This window comes from Apodemus sylvaticus, chromosome 5, assembly GCF_947179515.1.
Source record: "Apodemus sylvaticus chromosome 5, mApoSyl1.1, whole genome shotgun sequence".
In the NCBI taxonomy this organism is placed as follows: Eukaryota; Metazoa; Chordata; class Mammalia; order Rodentia; family Muridae; genus Apodemus; species Apodemus sylvaticus.
Window position 1 is genome coordinate 24,018,337 of NC_067476.1, and position 26,116 is coordinate 24,044,452.

Sequence of the window (26,116 nt, forward strand, 5' to 3'; positions counted from 1 at the left end):
CAGTGTTAAGCTGCAACGGCAGAATAATTAATGAATGGTGTCCTTTGTGCTGGTAATAAAGACAAGACAAATTATGTTATAATCCAACTGCTGCTCATTTGTCACAGCCAAATAAAATGTCAAATAAAAGTGAGGGGGCACGGTGTTTGTTTAGCGGACGGCATGCTACCTGTTTCTATTGTTGACAGACAACCGGAGTGTAAGTTTTGAACGTTACAGAATCAGAAAACCTCTGAACTCAAATCGTATTTCCTTGAGAGCTGGGGTGGGAATCTAGCGAGATATAGGGGGAGTGGGGGGGGGGGGAGCCTGGCAGAGAAACACTGAAGTAAGTTTTAATTAGAGAGCTGTAATGCCACCCGCTCCTCTGAGTAAGTCGGTTGAGATTGCAGTGCAAAAGCTCTGCCTGCAAAGTCCAAGTTCAAAACACAGCTGAGCTATTTGCAAATCTGCAAGAATTCAGTGGGGCTCTCATCTTGCATTTTCAGGATAGACACATTCATCCAGTTGCTCGGAAAGCCAAATAATGAAAACGGAGCCGGGATTTAGCAAGTCTCGCTGGGAATTACCTATGACGGAGGGCAGGGCTGCACCTCCTCGGAACATGCTCCTGCTGTAAAGATTCACAGACCTGGCATTCAGACAGGCATCTGTCGCTTGCTCTAATGCCAGTTCATAGTATACATACAAACATCTGCTTCCGTGCACAAAGGGATACAGAGCGCTTGACAGGTCTGTGTTAGCCGGCTTCGCAATGCCAGTTCTTTATGCAAAAACCCTAATGCTTCCCGGCAAGCCATTAGAAGTGATACAATCAGCCCAGGCCCCATTAAGCCATCAGTGTCCACCTGTGATAAAGATGGCCATTTGTTTTCTTAAAGCCCACTTAATGTCTGCTTAACTCAATTTGTCAGGAAATGTAGAACAATTTCCTCACAGTCTGAAATTTGGTAGTGGTTCAAGTCAAAGGCCAGGTCTCGTCCTATTCAAATGATGGTATAAACAGTCTTCACGTTGAATCTCCCTGAGGAACCAGTGTTTACTTTTTCTGAAAAATATGTTGCTGGAAAGGGAAAACATTTGCATCCCTTTACCATTTTTTTTCCCTGAACTCCTGGAATATATCTAGCAGAGAAGAGGGCTGTGGTTGGATTATCTTTAAAAAAAAAAAAAAAAAAAAAAAAAAAAAAAAAAAAGGAAAAAAGAAAAAAACATAATTTTATTTTCTTTCTTGCTTCAGCCAAAAATTAGCTTTAGGAGAAGAGCCTTTGCAAAATGTCACCGCAGTGATCACTTTGCTCTTTTTTAAAATATCCCATTGTCATATGTTCTAAGTTACTACTTGGTTCTCTTCTGCTTAGAACATTTCGGAATTACTTACATTTACAACTACTCGTTGGAAATTGGTATTGTCTTTTTTACACCGTCTAACACATAAAATTTTCAGCTATTTTTGAAAAGCAGAAAAGTTCTTAAGAGCTTACGTTCACCAAATGTGAGAGCTCATGCTGCTTCTGTTCCAAATCCCTTTTAGCCACATGGCCATCAAGTGAAGACTCAGAATGTATTTCTACAGTTAGCCAACAGGGGGCTCCCTTAAGCATTTCGGCGATAGTGGGGCCCTAGCCCAGAAAACTTGTGCCCCATGCAAAATAAACATCAATTTTGACCAACATTTAATCAAATATTTATTGCCCATCCAGCAACTTCTACATTCTAAGATTTGACTTTCAGATCCTTGTATCTCTGCTTAGTGTGTGTAAGAGCTGGCTACTGGTTACTACAGCATTTCTCTGTTCACACACGTGTCTTGTGTGTGAGATCCACTAAACAACGACATGAATTAATTACCTGGCTAATTTGATCAGCGAATACTAATTGGGTCTCTATCGTGTTCAGAAAACTGAGGAAAATTGAAGTTTAAGTATGTACGTTAGTTGAATAACTACCTCATTTTTAATTTTTCAAGTAAAAAAGAACCTTAATAGGTATGTTTTCCAAAGAGAAGAGAAATCAAGGGTGGATTGTGGTGAATTGTGTGCTTGCAAACGAGAAAGCAGCTGCCTATTTTCTTTCAACTTGGCAATATACCAACAGCTTTGCTTCTGTTCAGTGGTGTTGTGTGTACAGGGCTTGTGTGTTTCATATTTCCCTATTCTAAGGTACAGTCCAGGAGACAATAGACCACCCTGAAAACCGAGATGATGCAGGAAGAACTGGGAATTAGAATATAAAACTAGAATGTATGTTTGCACAACATAGTGCAGGGTCCTTACTCCTTCAGATGGCAAACATACAGTCCTCTGGGTTTCCTGCTTTCTGCACTTGCCTGACAAAAGTCTCTTCATCCATTATATTCAACCAGGAGGGGGGGGGGAGGCACATTCTACTTGATTCTAGAACACAGTCACCAAAACATCAGCAGCACCACCAATACCTAAAGGAATGCCTTAGAAAAAAGCCATGTGATTTTTCTAACACTAATTTGAGCTGAGTAAGGAGTTTACTTTTCTACAAAATGAAATACTCAAAAATTCTCATATTGCCTTAATTTTATTGTCATAAACCCATACTGGCACAAAAATAAGGAAATACTTTGAAAATTTAAAAATACTTATTATTTATCCCAACTAGTATATGGGTGTTTTTCTTACCAAGCTTTCTACTTATTTGTTTGGACGAGCTATAATTGTATTGTAGCTAAACTATTTCACAAACACATATTCAATTGATTTTTTTTACAGATTCTAAAAAGCAATTAAAATTAACTTAAAGTCTACTTAAAACACAAAGAGTAGAAAAATGACTCCAAATGTTATGCTGATTTAGAGATATTTCCTTCTGACCTATTCACACTATACTTGAGTTAGGGATAAACATTCATAATTTTAAATTCTATGTGATATACAAAATTCTATATAATGCCTTCTGTTTCGTCATCTTTTCCCCTTTCTTACTTTAACTTCTCTTTCACTATATTTCTTCAAAACAATTGTTATAGGAATGCACGCTTACTAGGAATTCTTAGCATTAGATGTCAGCAAGCTGCTCTCTGTGCAGTTCTGCCTTACCACAGGAAGAGAAAGCAGATGCATACTCTTTGCAGCACGATGTCTCAGTAGAAGTTTGCTACTAAACTCCAGAATGAACATCACTGGTCGTTGTTTTGAAAGAGTGCTGTCCATCTTCAGCACCTTCACCTCAGTTATTTTGTGGAAACTGCCAAGCATTCCTGGAACCATGAACAAAACAGAAGCCAAAGAGCAGCAATGCAAAGGGTATCCTGGGTTTGGGATCCAAACTAAGTAGATGCTCAGTTTTCACTGTAAGGTGTCTATTCTTGAGATATAAATTCAGACCCTCCCGTGGGCAGACAAATAAGTTTCAAGTTCACTTTCAAGAGAGATGTGCTATTATCCATCTTGCATAGATGAGAATGTCCTTCTAATGACTTAGCTAACAAATGATAACTTGGAGTACGTAGTAGATAATTCGGAATATACAAAATTTCTCTTCTGAACTCATTAGATATTGCTTTGGTTTCTTATGATGTTTTTATTGGTGTTTCATTTTGTTTTGTTTTGTTGGATTTGGTGAGAAAAGTCTTAGGAAAGCCTATGAATTTATTTACTTAGTTTTGAGTTCAATGCTTGTAAGAAAACACTTTACACTCATCATTTAAAAGTTTTACCAAAATATTTTCTCAATAGTTTATCTATGAAGTTATCATGAAGTTATACTATGTAGGAATCTTTCTGACAAATACTGACAAATACTGACAAAGGGTGTTATTTTCCCCCTTATTCATGGGCATTGTCTTTAATTCATCTTTGATCATGACACTTAGATTTCTATTAATCTTTCAAATGTTATAATGTTTCCAGAGCATTTGTATACATATAAATCTATAGCTATCTGATATCCAACATGTCTTCTTCATTGCTGTTTGTTTCCACGTTCTAGGGAAACCTCCACTTTGAGGTCCACATCACTGACTTAATTTTTCTATAGTAACAATGTGGCCTTCAATGGAATTGAATTTTACTTGACTCTGGGTCCTTCCTCAGCTTCCAGTATCTTTTGTTATACCACATTCATTCCTCTCTTATATCTGTGAGTAATGCATCACATTCATAAAATCCAATGGATACTGAATTGCCTAATGGTCTTGTGGTCGTTATGAAACTTCTAGACGTCTCTGGACACTCTCCTTTTACCTGAACTACTGTTTGTTTGTTTTTTTCAAATGTGATGAAGACTTTCTGTTCATCTCAAAAGGCAGAAATGGATCCAGCACTTTATGTATGCTTCCTTTAACCCTTTAACCTTCTGCTTCCATACCAGTCTATGCCTTTGTCCTGGTAACTCAAACGATAGAGTCGTAGTCCTGGTTCTCACAATTCTCAAAGGATCCCACTAAGCCCTCCATGGTCTGGCACTCTAAAAGGTGAAGCGCTTGCATCCTTTGAATTCCAAAAATTGATAACAAAACTGATAATTTGTGAGTCTCCACCCAGTTTTCACCCTATGCATCTTATGAAGGACAATATCTGTGGTGATGTGTGCTATTAACAAGCTGTAAGCTCTCCATCTACCTCCTACAGTCTCATGAGTATTTCATGGATATTGCTGTCTCTGAATTACCCCAGGTAAACCAAAAACCTCTCTGTAGTTCAAAGGGAAAACAGTAGATGTGGAAGGGATGAGAGAAAAAAATATAACAACAAATACTGTTACCTGAATGAAGAAGAGATTACATAAATATTCCTTCTGATTAGCATACTTCTGAAGCTTTAGGTCTATATGATAAGACAGTTGAAGGGGGTTGGGAAGCTTCTGCCTGCATTCTGGAGGGTGGGCTCTTTACTGAACCAGTCAGTGGCGTCCCAACACCAACACTTCCCAGATCTCGAAGGTCTTCCCATAAACTGGTCTTAAGTTCTATTACTGTACTGACTGGCAGTCTCTGTTTGACTTACTTCGAGAGGCCAAGTTTGTTTCTGAGCATCATGAGTGGCAAGTCCCAGGAGGAGGTTTAGGTGTGCCAGCCAGGTGCCATTTCAAACCAAAAGTCACCCTTTGTGTCAGTTCCTTACCGAGGGGGGAACGTTGACATTCAAATTCTCAGCTGCGGCCTGTGCTGCAGCTTCTCCTTCACAATGTTCCTTTACCTAGAACGGCTGATGCCCTTGAGGGCAAGCATGCTACACTGTAGCCATTTTAGCCCCTTTGAGCTTCTAAGAGGATACTTTGGATCACAAAATGTGAATCTGTTACTTAATTATAATGATGGCTTTCAGACTTTTATTTTTCCATTTGGAAGTTATTTTTTTCCTTTCACTCATCTAAAACACACCTTAGTTCTTTATTAAAAAAAAAAGTGGGATTTACATCATAAAAAAAAGTTCCTCTTGGCTTGCATCCCTGGAAAGGAGCTGTGTGAATGGCCTCAAGTTATACATTGCAGAGGAAATACCACCCAGATGCTTCACTCCGCCTTTTCTTGGCAGACAAGTAAGAACCAAACTGAAAGTGGGTCTAAATTTTTAACAAAAGAATTCTAAAACCACACTCCATTGGAATGGGGACTAATTAAAAGAAATAGTCACCTCTCTCCTGATCGGAAAATGTAACCCTTTATAATCAGAGCTCACCACACAGTTAGCACTGAGCTCATCAGCAGCAAATTGGATTACTGCAAGAATTCTAGAGGTGAGGCGGCAAACGGACGAATGCTCGCCCCAGTTCCCAACCCCTCCTCTTCGAGAGTGAAGACCACTCAGGACAGCATTCAGCTCTAATGAGCTGGACAGGTTTTGTTGTCGGTGAGGTGTTTGCCGTTACATATTGCACATAATGTATGGCCCTGTTAGAAGGGAAAAATTGGAGTCAAAGTGGCTGGAAAGTTAGGTCTGCTCCGCAGCGCTGCGAGATTGTTGACATCTGCCGAGGTTGGAGCGCTCAGTAAGCGGGAAATGGGGTGTCACTCTGAGTGGTAGTTTACCATTATCCTGGCATCCTAATGAAGTGTCTGCAGTGCACAGAGCTTCTGGATGGCATCTTAACGCACGGCTAAGCAAAAGCACTTCACTCCCTGTCACTGTCATCCATCTGCCTGCACCCCACTGTAGCCAATGGGATGGAACCATGCTACAGTGTGCTATAAGCCATTTAGAGTTGCACATTGCATAATCAGTCCCATCAAATATGTTAAAAATGGCTATTATTGGTTATTTCCCTCAAACTCTGGCACCTGGAGTTTGATACATTAAAGTTAAACTTTCTCCAGTGCTGTTATTTTGCCATGAATCCCACATCCTCACCATCTAATGCAAAGGGGTGCATCCTCCTTTTGAGTCTTGGGAAAGAACAGATTAAAAAAGTTATATGGATCCTCATTAAAAAACTTCCTTGTACATCACACTTGGTGAATTCGATTTACAATATAAGGGAATGACCGTCTTTGAGATAACCTTTTTTTAAGGCAAGGACAACTCCAGTGGTCTCTAATTTTTTCAGCTTAAAGCACATCACTTAGTTTGCAGTGAGTTTGGGTGCTTTTGAGAGGATTCTTTAAAGACACAGAGCATTTCACCAGAACCATTTGCATCTTAAACTACAGTTGCCAACACCAGATGACTTAGTTTGATGCATTAGCACTACCTAGGATAAAATTTCAGCACAGCGGAAGAGGAGGATGGCTGTACTAGGTGCCTCAAAAGCAGACTGTGTGTGTGTGTGTGTGTGTGTGTGTGTGTGTGTGTGTGTTCCTCCAAAACTTCTGTATAGACTTTGCAAGGCAGGCTACAAATCAACTGGGCTCTTGTGAGAACTGAAGTGGTAAGATGACCACAAAACTGAGGAGGGCAATTTCTGTTCCAGATAGGGGCAGCCACAACCCGAATCTGTTAAAACAGGGGCAGCGAGTGGCCAGGAAGGGCAGCTTTGTATAAACAAAAGGGCACAGCATAATTCGGTTGCATCAGGAATTTTTTTTACAGACATTAAAACTATGGTAAACATAACAGCGGGAAGCGTGCACTGCCGCACAGTGGGAAGCTCACAGTCTGCAGAGCGGTGCCTGGCTCCTCCACTGCTAGAAGTCTCTGACTTTCATTAGCACTCAACAATCCACCCAGCTCCCCAGAAAGGGGGGAGATTCCAAGCAGCAAAGCCCCTCACTAATTATTGTAAACGCTCCCAGGTTGCAGGGGTTGTGGGGGTATATGTGTGCTCCAACTGCAAGATGGTGGTAAATTCAAACAAAAGCACCATCCTGACATATAAAGGAATAAAGGGGAGAGTGTTGGTTGCTTCCTAGTCTTTCATTAAGTTGCAAAGCAATATGTTGTGGAGTATTAGGCCACCATTTTACAATGAAATTTTAGAAGATTGAACCAAACTATGGGCAGCTGATTGTGAGCAACCGGAGTACAGGCTGGCTTCACAAGTTGGCTGCCTCTCCTGGACCTCAAATTCAGCAAAGTATATCTCTCAGCTGGTCTCAGAAACGGAAACAGATTACTCTGGAGGAAATCTGAAATAATATCTATTTGATTCTAGGACCAGGGAGGGACCCGTGTGACAGTACAGGCAAAGTGATGCAGGTTCCTAAAAATGATGCCCTCCAGTGAAGTCGCTATTGTTTCAGCCTTTAAAAGTGAAGATTCGGCTTCTTCAAAGGGAGCAGGCTCTACTATTGATGACTACACACATTTAGAATAACTAATAAATAAAAATAATATAAGGAGAATGACAGTTTTCGACCCATTGGGATGATTTTTTTTTTCTCAATCCAGACTCTGAATCTGGGTGGTTCATTTGTACCCACCAGCTGCTGCCAGCACAGCACACCAGCTCTCCTTCATGTGTGAATCTCTCTCCAGAACTCATTTACAAAAGAGCCATCGCAATATTAAACACCATATCCAACCCTCTTTTAAACACACAAAGAAATGGGGAAGCACATAGAACTAGGCCATTGAGAAAATCCTCCTTTCAAATTTACTGCTTGCTTCACAGGCTGGTATAAAATACCCCAGCAAGTCCCGTTTGTGATCCATTTGAAACAATCTTGATTTGCTTAAATTGTCACATTCTTCTTGCACATTTCTTCCTAAATGCAAAATGGCAAAGAAGGCTCCTCCCTCTTCATTATAAAAGTACAGAATTTCTGGCTTGTTTATTCCTAATGGGACACTTGAGAAAGAAGGAAATATATAAATATCTCTTTCAGAAGATTAGTTGCCTCAATCTTTTTAAAAGAGAGGGTTTGTTTGTTTTTCCCCATGGTAAACAACTTGGGCTGTGCACTGAAGTTTTCCATTGTTAGATTAATGTCATTACTTTACTGATTCAGTCCTGCGGTTCAAAAGCATCAGACCTTTTATGTCTAATTTCTTCCACATTCTGTGTCCATGCATTTCATTAGGACATTGGTAGTTTGAGATGGAATCTAAGCATCTTTCTCCACAAAATGTTTAGAAGAATCTTCAACTGCATTCTAACCTACTAAACCAGACAGAGTCTTTCAAGGTTCCAAACTATTTTACTCCCTGTGAGAACCCATTTTTTTCAATCAAAGAATTTGGGGTAAGAAATGCCATAAGTAGTTATTTCAGATAGGGCCTATGAAGTTTTGTGTGATCTACCAACAAGAGTTCTATTGATAAGGTTTAGGACAGAGGCTTATCTGGCAGTTCCAAGAGAGAAGGACCATGCAAAGCAAGCAGGCACTCGACTACCTGTCACAGTGAAGTACTACACACACAAAATGTCTGTGTAGTTTTTATTTACATAATGTTCCAGAAATGCCTGTGATCATTAATTGAATCTAGATATATGGTTACTACACAATGTTACCATAAACATGATGTTTAAGATTTTAATAAAAAGAGAGGGTCATGGTTTTGTTGTTGTTTTCGGTTTTTTATTGGTTTTTTTTGTTTGTTTGTTTTTTGTTTGTTTGTTTGTTTTTTGTTTTTTTTGTGTGGGTTTTTTTTTTTTTTTGAGAAACTATAAAGAGAGAGAAGAGGAAAGAAAAGCAAACTATGGTGAAAACCCTGGGCTCAGCAGCTTTCTGGGTGAAATGGTGGGCTGTGACTGTGTGATTTATAATGAAAAAAGGTATCTACAACATACAATTTTCTACCTAGCTGCAAATAATAATTCATAGTGATGTCCCTTCCAGATAAAGGACCTTTGCTATGTAGGACCCATGTGGTAAAATGATCATGATAAATGTCAGACCAGTGCAGGTAACGGCTTTACAAACCATTAAGATTAGCTGGCGCTTTTTTTCTGATGATAACAGTAACCATGCTGTGACTCTATGTGGTAATAATATCTCAGGCCTGATAAATGCTGGGGCCAGGCAGAGGTGTTTATCATCTCTGGCTCAGAAATGCTGACTAAAGTTGCCACGTGTTGCCTGTTTTTCCTATTTCCTGATTGTCCAATTTGGAGGGAGTAGGAAGCTGGATGATAAACTGAGTTTGTAACCCATTTCTTAAAGGATTTTGCTGTCTGTTTCATTGAGGACTCTTCCCCTGCTCTATGTGTTGCTATTTTGTCCAGGTCAAACAAACTGACACGGGAGCTTCCAGAAGAAACGTTCTCTCGACTTCAGAGGCCTTTTGTGTCTCACAAGGGCTCTAGATAAAATGTAATGTCCCTTTCCCAAAAATCATCTTTAAGATCCAAATGGAGAAAAGTGTTTTCTTAGATTACGGTTTCTTTAATTGTCAGATGCAAGCCATTGTTCTCGTGTGAGATTTTAAGCCTTGTGTAAATTTGATGTCTACTGACAGCTAGAACCAGAACGTTAGGAGACTTGTGTGAAACACTCAAACCTCACAAAGGAGTATTTCTACTCTCATGAAAATGTACAAAAAGAATTAATATAAACAGCTGCTGAAGTATTTGGTATCTATTACTGGCTTACAATGAGAAACATGTCAAATGACTCACAATGGTAAGACTTCTAAAAATACTTATAAAACCAGATATGCATAAATAAACACAATTTAAAGAAAAATTTCATAGAACTCAATTCCAAAGAAATAAGCTAGTGAGCTGGGTTTTCCCCCCCCTCAGGACAGATTAACACCGAAGAATAAATTTGTGTCGTTTGTAAGTTATGGAAATGTATTTGACTACCATGCTACTCCCAAATAACTTTGAAGACAAAGAAAGGACAGTAGAATTCTGCTCTGCCTATAAAACCTGCTAATGGCATGTCAGACAGCAACCCTGCCCCCACCCCTCCGATCCAGATAAACGGAGGCATTGCTGCAAAATGAGGAAAGCAAGTTTGGGTTAAGATCCCGCTTACTCAGTGAACTACAAGGACCTGAGTCCAATGCTCAGCACACAAAGTGAAAAGCCAAGCCTGCTAGGGCACACTTCAAACACCACAGAGGCAGAGATGGAGATGATGGAGATCTGGGGTCCACTGATCAGCCTGCCTACCCACACCCGCAAGCCCCAGGTCAGGGAGAGACCTCCTCTCAAAACAGTTACCGGCACCCCAATGATTCCAGATAGTGTCTTCTGGCCTTCTCATGCATGCATGTATGCACACAAGCACACGTGTGTGTCAGTTTTAGGTTGCTGAATTTTAGAAATCATAATCATCCTAAAATAGGTTGCCCCCCAAGTAATAACTCTCTTTAAAAGTTACAGTCTTAAAAGTCAGTGTTTTCCAGACTTCCTCCCCATGTGAGGTCAGGATACCAGAACTCCCAGAAAAAACAAATACAATTGCAGTAACAAGAAAAGACAATATTTGTACTTTCCATGAATGTATGCAAGGATACATAAAAGTAATTAATCATGGTAATTCTGAAGACCTTCCAAAATAAAATAAATGGAATTTCATCTCATTGGTTTGTGAAGTTCTGAATTACTTTGAATTTTTTTGCCAAGCAAATCAACACCTCAAAAAAAAATTTTTTTTTTTTATTTCTAGTGTCTTGGATAATCCCTTGAGTAAGAAGAAAGATATAGACTTCATTGGTGCCTGTGTTATAATATGTCTTATATTTAAACTCTGTCATGACATGTTTTATGCTTTGCTGGATCTCTAGATCAAAAATTAACAAAGACAGAGTAGATTTGTATTATCTATGGGCCACACACTCACCCTGCTAAGTACTGCTTCCTTTATTTGTATGTATACATATATGCTTAATCAACCATAAATTATTTAAATGATAAATTTACTTAACAATTTCTGACTCTGGACTGCTGAAGAGAGGAAATAAAGGGGCAGATGAAGAAGTTAAGATGCTTCTTTGTAATGTTTTAATAGCATGCTGATTTCCACTACTGTGATATTTGGTGATCACTGAAGCACCCCATAGACCATAGAAATGCAATCTTTTATACTTAAGTAAGGGAAAAGTTGTGTTTTCAATGTCACAACTTTTACCTGGTCAGTTTTGCTTGATATTGCTCTAATTAATTACCTCCTCCTGCATCTGGAGCAGACACAGCCTCTAGAAAACAACCACCAAGCGGCTTTTCCCATGTGAAGAATCCATGGGCTCTTGGCAACGCACTGGCTAGAGTATTCTCCATATTAACACTGACTAACTATGAAGAGAGAATTGTTGGCATTGTTTAAATTTTAAAAAATGGATAAAGCACTGACATTTCTTAGGTGAAACTGTAAAAGGACATCTGTGTGATCTGTAGAAATCAGATGACCAAATCTAGTTTTAGGAGCCTCCCCCCCCCCACTAAAGAAGGAACCAATCCCACATGTAACATGGATTCCGTTTGAGTTGAATTGTTTAACACAGCTTCTTGGTACTTAAAACTAAACTTGCCAGGCATCTACAGACATTGAGAATGTGCCTCCCTTTGAATTGACTATAAGACACTACTTTTCTGGGTTCTAGAGGACTCTGTAAGGAACATAGAATCTCACTAAAGCGAAATTTTTCAGCTGCAGATCAACTTCAGGACCCTGATCATGCCTTGTTTCTGATGCAATGGTGCTTCTGCCTATACAAACTCTATTTACAAATTTTAAACAAAGAAGCTTTGACAGCTGACCTGTTACATAAGACCAGAACTATCATATTCTGTGACTTGTTTCTGCTTTTTAAGAAATTATTAAAGGATAGCATATAAGGAAAAATAATTTTTAGAAACAATACTAATGGATAAGCACCTCTGTGTCATAGCTGATAACAATCTAAAAACACTTGTCCACATGAAGATAACTCAGTGAGCAATCAGTATATGTGAACATGTAGAACACTTGCTTCAATAGAAGTCCCACGGTCTATTCATTTTTGCTATGTCTTAAAGTAAATACTAAGTAGCTTCCAGTTTAAGCAATTTACCTATCACCCTAAAACAAAGGAGAAATTCTAAGCACTTCTGTCAGTATCCTCAGGGACAAACCACTCTTCTTATTTATAGGGTGAGTTTGAAGTCTGTGAGCTTTGAAACGCCCCCTCACGTGTCTCTTTCTCATGTAAATGTATGTTATTTTAAATATCAAACAAGCAATTGTTACAGCTCGGGTAATTTCCCATCTTCACCTTAACTTCATGGGTGAAAAATGGATTGTAAATGTAAATGTCTGTATTATTTACAATAGGATACAGAGTATCCACAAATAGGATGCTCTGATACAGAAGGGATGTTCCTCAATGATACCCATTACTACAAACAAGGACAGCCTCTTACCACATTCTAACATGGCCACTACATAAAAAGCATAACATAACTAAAACCGTTATGTATATTGTAAGGACAGCCTGACGTACAGTGGCTACCTTGCTTTCGTACGAAATATGTTAACGTTCCAGAGTACATGTCAGAAGAACAGCTGTGGCCTCTTTAACATACAGCGACACAGCTATCTTTTAAGAATTATAGACAATCAGATAAATAAGGCTTCTGTGCATTGTGTACGGGAAGAATCAAGACTTTTCTATCCACCGACCTAGATAACATAACAGAATGTATTTTGAAATGTGACTTAATACACACTTATAAATAAGTTAAGAAAAATAAAACCAGGGATGATAAGGCCAGAAAAGTGACTGGAGGTCAGCCCACCCATGATTCTTCACTGTGCCAAACTCTTTCCATCATCATATAACCTTATCTTATCTCTTTTCTATAAAGAATTTGGTTGTAAATGTGTTTTAGTAGTGACAGTTCTTGAAGATAAATGCAAGATAAACCACATTTTGAAAAAAAAATGTGCCCTAAGAACCACTACCAGGGTGAACATAAAGCTACGTTCTTATCATAACATTAAAGTCTATTTCACATCATAAAAGAGGTATTACTTCTCCGAGTAGCATAGAATTGTATTTGAAGAAGCTGGTTTACAACTCTAGCTTGTTGGGGTTTAAGAAGAAGGGGGACAGTGGGTCAAGAGATGAAAATTGTTTAGAATCTGTGTTGGATGGCAAAAACTAGTGCAGAAATGTCTTGTGTGCAGTGGAAGAAGGTTCGAAGTTGGGAGACTAGAAGCACTAGCTGAATAGGAGGGACTTAAATCATGATGATTAGGAACACAGAGTAGGTCTAAAACTCAGTGGCACTAGAATGAAAGCAGAATTCAGTGCAGGTGAAGGAGAAAAGTACAGCTCGTTATCTCCGAAAAGAGTTTGTACTCTTAGTCTACAGTGCAGCTAAGTGGACTTCAGCTCTCCCTGAAGGAAATGTTTCTTTACTTTCTCTGATCTTAACGTTAAAAGAAAAAGTCCGTATATTGCTTTTGGCAAGATGGCCATTTTAACTATATTAATCCTGCCAATCCTCGAGCATGGCAGATTTTTCCATTTTCTGAGGTCTTCCATTTCCTTCATCAGAGTCTTGAAGTTCTTGTCATACAGATCTTTCACTTGTTTGGTCAGAGTCACACCAAGATACTTTACATTGTTTGTGGCTATTGTGAAGGGGGTCATTTCCCTAATTTCTTTCTCAACCTGCTTATCCTTTGAGTATAGGGAAGGCTACTGATTTGCTTGAGTTGATTTTATAACCTGCCACTTTGCTGAAGTTGTTTATCAGCTGTAGGAGTTCTCTGGTGGAGTTTTTTGGGTCACTTAAGTATACTATCATATCATCTGCAAATAGTGATAGTTTGACTTCTTCCTTTCCAATTTGTATCCCTTTGACCTCCTTATGTTGTCGAATTGCCTGAGCTAGTACCTCAAGTACAATATTGAAAAGATAAGGAGAAAGGGGGCAGCCCTGTCTAGTCCCTGATTTTAGTGGGATTGCTTCAAGTTTCTCTCCATTTAGTTTGATGCTGGCTACCAGTTTGCTGTATGTTGCTTTTACTATGTTTAGGTATGGGCCTCAAATTCCTGTTCTTTCCAAGACTTTAAGCATGAAAGGATGCTGAATTTTGTCAAATGCTTTTTCAGCATCCAATGAAATGACTATGTGGTTTTTTCCTTTGAGTTTGTTTATGTAGTGGATTGCATTGATGGATTTCCGTACATTGAACCATCCCTGCATCCCTGGGATGAAGCCTACTTGATCATGGTGAATGATCGTTTTGATGTGTTCTTGGATTCGGTTGGCAAGAGTTTTATTGAGTATTTTTGTATTGATGTTCATAAGGGAAATTGGTCTGAAGTTCTCTTTCTTTGTTGAATCTTTGTGTGGTTTTGGTATCAGCGTAATTGTGGCTTCGTAGAAGAAGTTGGGTAGTGTTCCTTCTGTTTCTATTTTGTGGAATAGTTTGAAGAGTATTGGTGTTAGGTCTTCTTTGAAGGTCTGATAGAATTCTGCACTGAAACCATCTGGTTCTGTGCTTTTTTTGGTTGGAAGATTTTCTGGAGTCTATAATTATCCATTCTAGTCTGCTGTATACAGACTGGAATGATTGTTGATTTTCTGTCAAATGGAAGTTCATAGAATAAAACTCCTTTTTATGCACAATGAAAAAAAAAAGAAAAAAGAAAAAAATCCATGACACCAACCAGTCTCCTCAATTTTTCAAAATTTATGTTTTATTTACTTTACATCCCTAACACAGGCCCATTTCCTTCTCTCTGCCCAGTCCCACCCTTACAGATCCCTCCTCCCATTGACTCCTCCCCTTCTCTCCAGGGAAAGGGAAGCACATCTGCCCTGGGAAATCTGGTCCCACCACGACAAAACACATCCTCTCCCACTGTGGCCTTACCAGGCAGTCCATTTAGGGGAAGGGACCTCAGTGGCAGGAGTCAGAGTCAGAGACAGTGCCCACTCCAATTGTTAGGAGACCCACATGACGACCAAGCTGCGCATCTGCTTCAGATGTGTACAGGGGTCTAGATCAGGACCCTGCATGCTCTTTGGTTGGAGGTTCAGTGTCTGTGAGCCCCCAAGGACGCTGGTTAGTTGACTCTGTAGGTCTTCTTGTGGTGTCTTGAGCCCTCTGGCTCTCTTAATAAGCTGAGTTATGGTCTTAGCACAGGAACCACTCCAGGCCTGTGGATGGTACTCCCAGATCCTTATGTGACACACCCTAAATCAGACATAAAAGAGGTGCTTTTGATTTTAGTGTATCACTTGTGTTTGTAGACGCTTCCCCACTTAGACATGTTTACCTTATTTACATTTCATGAAAGGTTTATGTACTGTTGATTTAAATGGGAAAGCATTGCTCTTTTGCAACCCTTTGAAAGATTTTTGTTCAGGGTATGGTGCCATTCATTCAGTCTTCTGTATCCAGCATAACTTAGCCACAAATATCTATGTAACTATCCAAGTTTGTGACTCCTCCAGTTTGTGTGTGCGCACACACACAGAGAGACACACACACATACAAACTCATACTTAAAAATAGTAACTACATTTTAATGGTTACTAAAAGCAGATAGTTGCTATGTGCTCTAAGTGGGTGAACTGAACCCTGAATGGGCCTCAGAAGTATTTCAGTGGAAGGTAAGCATTTATAGAGAACATCATTTCACTAGTCTTTAGGAAAAGTATGTTGAATACCATGTTTTATTCCATAAACCCCCCTTTAAGATGCTAGTCAAAGTGAAAAGGAAATGTATCCATGGCCATAGATAACATCCTAGTGAAGGTTAGTTTGGCTGTAATGAAACACAATGGTGAAAGCCAAATGGAGAAGAAAATGTTCACTTGACTTATGACATCACAGTTAATCATCCAGGAAAGTCAGAGCAGGAACTGAAACCAGACAGGAACCTGGAGGCAGGAGCTGATGTAGAGGCCCCGAGGGGATTCTGCTTACTGGCTTGTTCCTCATGGCTTGTGTAGCTTGTGTTCTCATAGAACTCAGGGCCACCAGCCCAGGGATGGTATCATTCACAATGGGCTGGGCCCTCATCCATCAATCACTAATAAAGAAAACGAATTACAGGCTTGCCCATAGGTAATCCTATGAAGGTGTTCTCTCAATGGACACTCCCTCCTCTCTGTTGACTCTAGCTTGTCTCAAGTTGACCCAGAACTAGCCAGGACAGCTACTAAGAATCTTTTACAGAATTTAAACGTAACACCCATGCATTCTAACCCATGCACATCTTTCACTCACTAATTCATTTCTCCTTCATTTAATCTATTACTTGCCAGTATAGAAGTCACTCTGCATCAATGGAAAATGCAAGTGGATGCAGAAGTTGAAAGGCATTAGTGCAATGGGCATACCTTATGCATCATTGCATGTGACGATACAATACAAACTCCAAGGCATCCAGAGGCCTAGCTAGTTTTGTCTAGGCATCTAGGACCAACTTCTTCGCCATCTTTCTTGAGTTCAATTGTGTGAAATTTCATATCCACACGGGGCTCTGTGAACCACCTGTTTCCTACAACTCCAATTGGCAGAGGGTTCCCTCCAGCAAGAGATGTGGGGACTGGGTTTTTTCTCTTTCTTTTCCCCTTTGTTTCTGTATGTGCAGTGTGGTCCAAGCAGTATTCTGTTGGAACTCTTCTAAGAATTGCAGTTCTGAAAGCTTTGACTGTGGGAGGCATTATTTATAGACCTTTGTGGTTTTAAGAGGGAAAAGTAGAGGTTCCAAGCCGAGTACTACTGGGAAGACTGCCTTCACTCCACTTTAGCCAAATACTGTCTTCAGCAGGACATTCTCTTATAATGCCTTATAAAATGCTTCTTTTGCAACATTGCATTAAGAAACCTGCCAGCTTCTAAACCAGCTCTTTCCTAGCCTACTATATAAAATCCGTGTATCTATTAACAGGAGATTATGTATTAGGCTTTTGAAAGGACATCTTAATAGGAACTGTTTGGCCTTAGTATCAGTGACCCATCTGCAAAGACGTTAGGACACAAGGGATTATTTTCTTAAGTCAAAGAAACCCAAGTCTCGCTGCTCTACCGAACCACTGCTTCAAACGCATGGTCCACGTTGACAGCCTCAGTCTCCAGCTCTCTCCTAGTACAACCTCCAATCTGCATTCTAAGAAGTGGAAAGAGGAGAGGCTAAAAGGCCTCAAAATGAAACCACCACATAATCTCGCTGAGCTACATAACTTGAGCTCTCATTGGCCAGACTTGTTCATGTGGCCATCCCTGCTGCGGAGGAGGTTTGCAAGGAGGACCCCTTTGACCAACCAAATTACCTTCCTGGTCACAGTGGTATTATCATACTAAGGGAGAAGAAAAATGAGCACAGTGTGATGTCCATCTCATGTACCACTTTCCCATCAAGCTAAGAATTCTGTGGCATTCCAAGGAGATGATGTTGGAAGTGAAAGAGAATGTAGTGGCAAGGGAGATGCCAAACTCAGCCTGAAGGAAGTGATGAAGAGGGGTAGATAGATATCCACTCCTTTATAGGGGAAGGACCATCTGCTCAAAGTGCATCCACTTGTACCAAGGGGCTAAATTCGTTGTCCATGCACCACAGGAAGAGCATTAATGAAGCAGTCTATGGGATATGCAGTTTTAAACAACTACCTACTTTAAAACTACTTTAAAAGTAAGTTAGCTGGCATTATGCTTCCTGACTTTTGATGGATTTGGAATGCCCTTGTGGTATTGGTAGAAACAAAATATAGGAGGGTAAAAAGCATAGAAAAATATTAAAAATATATATTTTTTGCTCCTTTAAAAATATTTGCCAGAGAATCAAAACAACCATGGAATAGCTACAATAACTACAGGGCATTTATAATTATCACACTGTATGTCCCTCTGCCAACATGTGATATCAAAGAGCATGAACTTGCTCTCTTATGATTATGAAGGTTAGAAATCTGTCATCAGCCCCACTAAACATGAGGTATTGAGGTCTCCGTTTCCTTCAAGGGCTGTGTCCTTGTCTTCTCCAGCCTTGGGAAACTGCTTGAGAAGCTTCTCCCACCTCAGATAGCCTGTCCCTGTCTCACTGTCATTTACCTAACTCTCATCCTCCAGAACCACCTGTGGACCAGAGATTACACAGTCCGCCAGAGAGTCGGTTCCTAACTTGAGCACACCTTCAATGACTTTCTTTTCAAGAATTAAAAGACATGGGAATCTTGGAAGGCATTATTCACCCTCATGCCTTGCAAAAGGAAATATACGAAAGGCAAATTAATATCTAATCTCAACAAAAAGATTGCAACAGTCACACTGTTGCTCTTTTGATGTGATCATGGTCTAATCTAGAGTCAAAACAAATGCCCTCCACAAGTAAGATAGGAACTAACGATCAGTAACATTAGTTGTTAGGTTACAGTTGAAAAATTCTCCTCAGAAACCTTCTCTTCTGCCTGTGAAATCTCTGCCTTTTCTAATCTTTCTTTTCAATTTTGTTTCAGAAAAACAAGACAGCAATGCAAAAATTGAAACTATGAAGTCTCTGGTAAAAAGTCTCCCTCCACCAAATCATGACACCATGAAAATCCTCTTCGGACATCTAACCAAGTAAGTGATATGAGTTTTTGAGTATGTTGCATTATAAATGTTACCTAAATGAAGACCATTTATGTTTCTGAGACAAAGGTTCTCCAATTTTTAACGTGAAAATGTTTGCTAACTGACTTTTAGAAGTATTACCAGGGCCCATTATGGGCCATGTCAACATTGCTATCTAAAATCATGGTATAAGCATGAAATGATTCAGACAGGTGTTAAACCGCAGTTCCACCATATACCGAATCCAAAGACCAAACAGACATGACATACATCTCTGAATTTCACTTTGATAAGGCAGTATTCATGATATCAGCTGGGGAGGAGAATCCCAGGAAAATGGCAAAATAAACATCCAGAGGCCCAAATTATCTTGATATTCATGAAAAGCAGAAATCAGACAAAAAAGGCTAGCATTGACTGAGTAAGGAAGGTGTGCCCGGGAACTGAAATCCTATCCCATAGGTCCTTGTGGGTTGAAAAAGTTCTACATTCTATCGCAAATACAAGGAGGAGCCACCGAAGAGGCTAAACTGAGGTTAAAGGATGCTGGAGTGGTGGGGCGGGAGAGTGTGGGTGGGTGGGGGAGCACTCTCATACGGGCAAAAGGGAGGGGGAGGGCCGATGTGAGATGGGGGTTGGTGGAGGGGTAACTGGGAAGAGGGATATCATGGGATGGGGGAGTGGAGGTGGTAACCGGGGAAGTAGGATATCATTTGAGATGTAAACGAACGGAATAATTAAAAAAAAAAAAAGATTGCTATGATTTCCTGAATGGAGAAGAAACTACAAATGCAAAGGCAGACATGCTGCTTGCTAGAATCTGAGTAGTTTGGCACCCTGAAGACGACTTTAGAGGGGTGGTTCTCAGCTCCTAGGTCTCGACCCCTGGGGGGGAGTGTAAAGACAAATGACCCTTTCACAGGGATCAACCAAGCCCATTGGAAAACACAGATATTGACATTACAATCCATAACAGTAGCAGAGTTAGTTATGGAGTAGTGATGAAAATAATTGTATGGTGTGTGTGTGTGGGGGGGGGGGGGGTCACCAGGATATGAGGAAGTGGATTAAAGAGTGCGCAGCATCGGGAAGTTTGAGAACTACCACGTTAGAGAGAAATGAGTCTAGAAATCATACAAACGGGTCAGGTTGGGTGGGCTGGTGTTTGTCATATGATGTGGAAAGGAAGGAGAAACCAGGCGTGCCACTTTGAGTTTCTTCTTAGGCAAGGTGAGAAATGAAAGTGTCGCATACACAGATGGGCAAAGGTGGTAGGAGAACAGTAGAAGCACAGTAGAAGTTTGAGCGCCCCATTCCGGCTGGCCTTGTTGCATCTGAAAATAACAGTTGTTGCTTTCTGTTGACACCTTTAACACGGCATGGTATGACACACTCAGAGACATCTGAGTCCTCACTCCACATGCATCATCGCATCAGTGTCCTGCTCACAGAACAGTGAACCAAAGCGGCAGGCTTTGCTGTGTGAGATTAAAGTTGCTTAATCGCCCGTGTCACTATTTAGGATGAATAAAAAAAAAAATATTCAACTAATCCATTTGATTATATTTAATTGTGAATGTAAGACATTCAACTGCACACAAAATACATGCGTAAGGAGCAGTGATGAATATACATTAAGGAGTGAAAGGCACCTCCCACTCATTCTTAGCTTGCTGAGCAGTAGTTAATGCTCTTTTATGGAGCCTTTCAGACCTGTTTCTAAGCACATGCAAACGTATGTGTACGTTGCGTCTAGTACTATAGCACATAGCCCTGAACATATTATTCTGCATCTATTTACAACCCATGCATTGCCCTCTTCTTTACTGAACAGATCCATTTTACCACTTCAATGATACTCTCCAAGGGTAGTTAGGACATAGATCCCCAAAGTAGTCACTGCATTAGAGAACACAGAAGGGCCTAATGCATCGTGTCCATTGTTCTCTCAAAGTTCCGAGCATCCTTTAGTGTTAGAATGCAGAATACAATGGGAGATCTCTAAATGAACAGAAAAGAAAGGCTTAGAGACAAATCCTCGGTTTATACACTGTTTCACGTATGGCCTCAGACATCAACAGCTAGATTAAATAATATACCATACCTGGTAGTTATGAGAATTAAATGATATATAGAATGTATCATAAACATACATGGAATGTCTAATGCAAGACTAATTATTTCTGATATGTTATTTTCCTCTCAAGATTTTTACCCAACAGAAAAGGGGTTTTCAAGTTGCAGTTTAAAGCTATTGTTCCTACTAATTCTGAGTGGAAAAAAGTCAAAAGACAAATCAAAAATTACATTGTTTAATACTAAGAAATACCATACCGGGTCTTAGAGCTCTTGAGAAATATCTATTACTTGATCTCGATTATTTCTCTCTCTTTTTTCAACTGAAAGAAAAAGAAGAAAATGAAGAGTTGAAATTTTAAAAAAATGAATAAAATAAAGATACTAGGAATTGACTAATGTCCTTCAGAAACACAGAATCTATGTAGCTAGGATCAGGATTCTTTATGGACAGGCATGCAGTTCCTATATAAATAAGCATATTTCTGATATCTAAATGGGCTTTCTAACATAGTTGGAGCTTTTTAGTTCAATAAAGCTGGAAATAGAAATTTTAAACTTTTAAGAATTTTAGATAAGATTATTGTGTTACTTCAAAGCATTCACATTTTGCGATTTTTTTCATTTTGGATGAGAAAAAAATGTGTTATTTATCAGCCACCAACCTTTCTTGGGTGGTGTGGCCATATCCCATCCAGCACCAATTTATAAACTAAGCTCAATTATGCATAAATGTTAATATACAATCATATCTTATTAAGTATTTTCTATGTTTTTGATGAACAGCCAGTTGTGGCATGTCATCAAGGCTTGAGAGGACTAAATAGAAAGTTTGTTTAACTAGAATTTTAATATAGCCATGTTTGAAAGAATCCTTAGACTTTTCCTTATTCTGGGTACATTTGGTAGTTCTTCATGGGCAGTGTTTATTATAAAATACGTGTGTGTATCAAAGTTTAGTGAGAGGGATAAAATATGATTTTCCAAATTTCACTTAAAGCCCATACTTCTACAGTCAACATAGAAAAACTAGAGTTTCCAGAGCTGTGAATTGAACTCTGCCCTCAAAGCAGAGAAGCTTCCAACTGCAAAAGTTTGCCTCAACACAGCTGGACCACAGGGTGGAGGGAAATCATCCCATAAAAGCCAGAACCTTTACAGGGATGCAATTATACTAAGCATGTTCTTATTTAATGACTATTTAGGCTATAGAACATCAGGGGCTAAAGTCCTCATTCTGAATTGACTCAAGGTCAAATCTCTCTCTCTCTCTCTCTCTCTCTCTCTCTCTCTCTCTCTCTCTCTCTCTCTCTCTCTCTCTCTCTCTCTCCTCTCCTCTCAAAATAGAGGGAAGGATGGCTTCCTAAACAATATCAGAAACAGCTTTCACAGTATGCTGCTACAGCCTCAGGCTTCTGCCTGTGGAGAACCACATACTTCTAGGATACAAAGATGAGAGAAGCAAAATATATGTGGATTCTTCATCTAAAGATCTTAAAATTGGGGCCAATTCCTATCATCAGAGATGGGGAGAGAGCACTCAGAATAGACAGTCATCTAAAAAATACTATGAGTCTAAACATTTACTAATGGCTACTTCCGTGAATTAACATTACCGAGCTTGGGTCAGGAAGGTCCTGTGATACCTTCTGAATCACCATGTAAGGCCCAAGTGCTCTCTGTAAAATATATCACAGATGACTAAAGATAAAGCTAATGGGGAAAAGGGTATAAAAAAAATGGCCTATTGTCTAGTAAGTAGTTGTTGGCAGACATGGGCCAATTAAAGGAAGTGAAAAAAAGACGTGCAATCACTAATGTGTATGCAACCCATGAAGGTCGTTGTGTAGAAGAGTCATCTAACAACTGAGTCTCAGCTGGCAGCGATAAGAGGAAAGAAGTTCATGAAGCCATATTAATGGCTGTAGTTGGAGTTCAGGACTGGAAGGAATTGGACCAAATCTTAGGAGAACAAAGAAAACAGGCTTCAGGGTCAGAAAATATTAAAAACAGCCAGATTTAATTTGTGGCTTACACTTAGACAAACAAAAACATCTCAGAAACTTTTGGGGGAGAGTGCAAAAGAATATTTAATTCCCACTTATAGATAAATTATTCAGGGAAAGTAAAAATCTCTTAGAAATGGGTAGCCTTTAACAATAACTTGCAGAATTAGAGGCTCAGACATAAAGCTCTGGGTTCAATATCAAGCCAGAGAGAGAGAGAGAGAGAGAGAGAGAGAGAGAGAGAGGAAGGGAGGGAGGGAAGAGGGAGAGAGGAAAGAAAGAAAGAAAGAAAGAAAGAAAAGAAAGAAAGAAAGAAAGAAAGAAAGAAAGAAAGAAAGAAAGAAAGAAAGAAAGAAAGAAAGAAAGAGAGGAAGGAAGGAAGGAAGGAAGGAAGGAAGGAAGGAAGGAAGGAAGGAAGGAAGGAAGGAAGGAAGGAAGAAAGAAAGAAAGAAAGAAAGAGTGAATTCAAGCATGTTTGAAAATATCCTACCAGAATATACTTGCTGGTGACTTTTAGGTGCAAGTGAACACTATAAAATTGTACATTATAAAAGAGATAAAACTGGAGTTTAAAAAGATCTTCCCCTTTGCACCTACTCTAAGAAAATTGCTCAGCTGTTCATGGAATTTCAAGGTGAAAAAAAAATGTTCTGAGTGAACGGGCAGATCTTGTGGAAGCACGCCAGTTGAACGCCGTGTGAAAAGGAGAGCCTGTTGAGCTGCGGCTACTTTATGAGAGTGGGCTGATATTTAAAGCCTCTGTGGTCTTCATGGATATTAAATAAAATATTCTGCAAAAGCACGTCTGAGCCGACTTAAACGATGGCCTAGAACAGGAAAGGTTGTGTACAGAAACCATGGCGAGGAAGCACTGTGTCCACCGTCTTTAAAATGGCACCATGGGCATTTCGGATATACAGGGGGTTAGATATGGTCAACCATGAACTTCAAAACGCAGGAGAGCTCCTTCTGTCCTCCCTCTGTTCCTCGGGAGTGAACAGTAGTGCCTCCTTTGTGCCCATCCAGGCCTTGGGCTGCTCAGATCTGCTGTGCTTTGGAGCACGGTGTGTTTTTCTATGCTCCCTTCTGGCACTGCACTCTTGTTCTGTACGCTTTGGTCCTCCACCCAACCACAACACCTGATACCCAAAGATTTGCAGGCTATGGATATTTTTACTGGAAAATGACAAATGCGTACAAATTGTTATTCTCTCCCTTTCCCTCTCTCCCTTCCTTCCTCCTTCATCCCTCCCTCCCTCCCTCCCTCCATCTCTCTCTCTCTCTCTCTCTCTCTCTCTCTCTCTCTCTCTCTCTCTCTCTCTCTCTCTCTCTCTCTCTTTCTCTCTTTCTCTCTTTCTCTTCTTTTCTTCAGGGACAAAGGTAGCAAGTTGTTTGGAATAGGCTGGAAGCGTAATGCTTTCTTTGCCTGCATGGGTGAAATGTTACTCTTTACTTACTTGGAAGAGCTAATGTACTTCACTGGGCCAAAAGCTCCTCCACTGGACTCCTGATGGAGAAGCTGGCCTGGTAGTTAAGAATAATTACTTGGATTGTGAGGTGAAGCAATGATTTCTGTCTCCCCATAGGGATTATAAAATGTCATCTACGTAGGAGACATCTTGGCACAGCATTTATAAGATTGTGAACTGGGGACCACGGTACAGGGATCCTTCCTGTGTTGTGCCCTTATTCTAGGAGAAGGCTTTGAAGATAAATATTAGAGGCAAGAGTAAAATAATGACTGTTGATCTTTAGATTTATGTCTGAATAAAGAGAAAGCAGAGCAGTAAACTACAATGGTTACTCTCCTATACATCTTGTCTTCTGCTGTTGATCAAGGTTCACACCATGGGAATATTTGCCTCTGAGACATAGATGTTTTTAGCCATTTTCTTCTTCATCAAGATTCTTGGCTTTATCCTAATGGAAAGAACTAGGTATTTGGAACTTAGATTAGAAGGAAAGTTACAGTCCCAATCTCAGCCCTTAGAAGCATAGAACATTGAGAAGAAAACAATACCTTGAATGCTCCTTTTAATCATGTTTAAAATGTGTTAAAGAAACTATTAGTTGTTTATTAATTGAAAAACCCTATCTTCTACCTCCTGTATAAAAGTTTAAATGAGTATATGTTTAATTCCATGACTTACAGGAAATAGTGGATTAACAAATTCTCAAGCTTAGAACAAATCTAGCCTGCTTCCTGTTTTTGCCAGTAAGATTTTATTGAAACACATACCTATTTATATATTTCCTGGAAATGTATTCTACAATAGCAAGAACTAAATAGTCACAAGTTGAACAACATTCGAGTACTTAATACCTAATTTGTTACAGAAGAAAATGCATTTGACCACTGAATTCAAGGTTCAAGGCATGAAACACCAAGAAAAAAGTTAGCTTAGAGACCCCCAAAGAGTACCTTTAGGCTATACAACACAGGCTAGCTTTAAGTGTATCCATTTAATAGACAACATGTAAAAGCTAATGATTGTCAAGTTTCTTGCAAAAAATTGGATAGTATTGGTACATAACTTATGGTACCCTTCTATATAGGGGTTTAAATCATCTCTGGATTATTCATAACAACTAATGCAACAATATGAAGGTAATTGCTATTTACTACTATTTAAGAAATAATGGAAAGTAGGATATTCTGTACATGTTCAGTACAGATGTAAAAAAAAAATTAAACTCTTTTAATTAGAAGATATTTGATACCTCCAATACAGAGCTCATGAGCACAAGTGACAAACTGTATATCTATACACCCTATGTAAGCAGGGTATGGAGAACAACAGTGTGAAGCAAAATGTCCTCCAGAATAAAGAAAGTTAAGGATCATAAATACCAATGAAAGAATATGAACTCAGAATGTTGTAGACAATACAAACTGTCACGAAAACCCTAGTATTGTTAAGGAGTTTGAATTTCCAGACAGTTGTGGACAGGCTCACAGAATGGAGGGAAAGCATAAGGACTGCATAGGCAGGACTAAACCGAGAACTGGATCAGTACCGAAGTCTAAGAGGAATTAGGTATCTAAGACAGGATACTAAGGTTAAGGAATGACTCACGTTAAAGTAAGTTGTTCTTGTCAAGTGTCTTACTATCCCTATCATAATGAAGAGCAGCCCTCTTCTAACCACAGAGAAGACAATATTAATACTTCAGC

General features: G+C 39.5%; 1 protein-coding gene across 2 annotated transcripts in view; it reads left to right on the top strand.

Annotated features, from left to right (window-relative positions):
* Arhgap15 (Rho GTPase activating protein 15) overlaps window positions 1-26,116 on the top strand; it is a 628,420-nt gene that overhangs the window by 555,496 nt on the left and 46,808 nt on the right. For both annotated transcript variants that reach the window (XM_052182436.1, XM_052182437.1), the window contains one exon: window positions 18,763-18,868. In XM_052182436.1, the coding sequence (XP_052038396.1) occupies window positions 18,763-18,868 (106 nt within the window). The remainder of the gene's footprint in view (window positions 1-18,762; window positions 18,869-26,116) is intronic.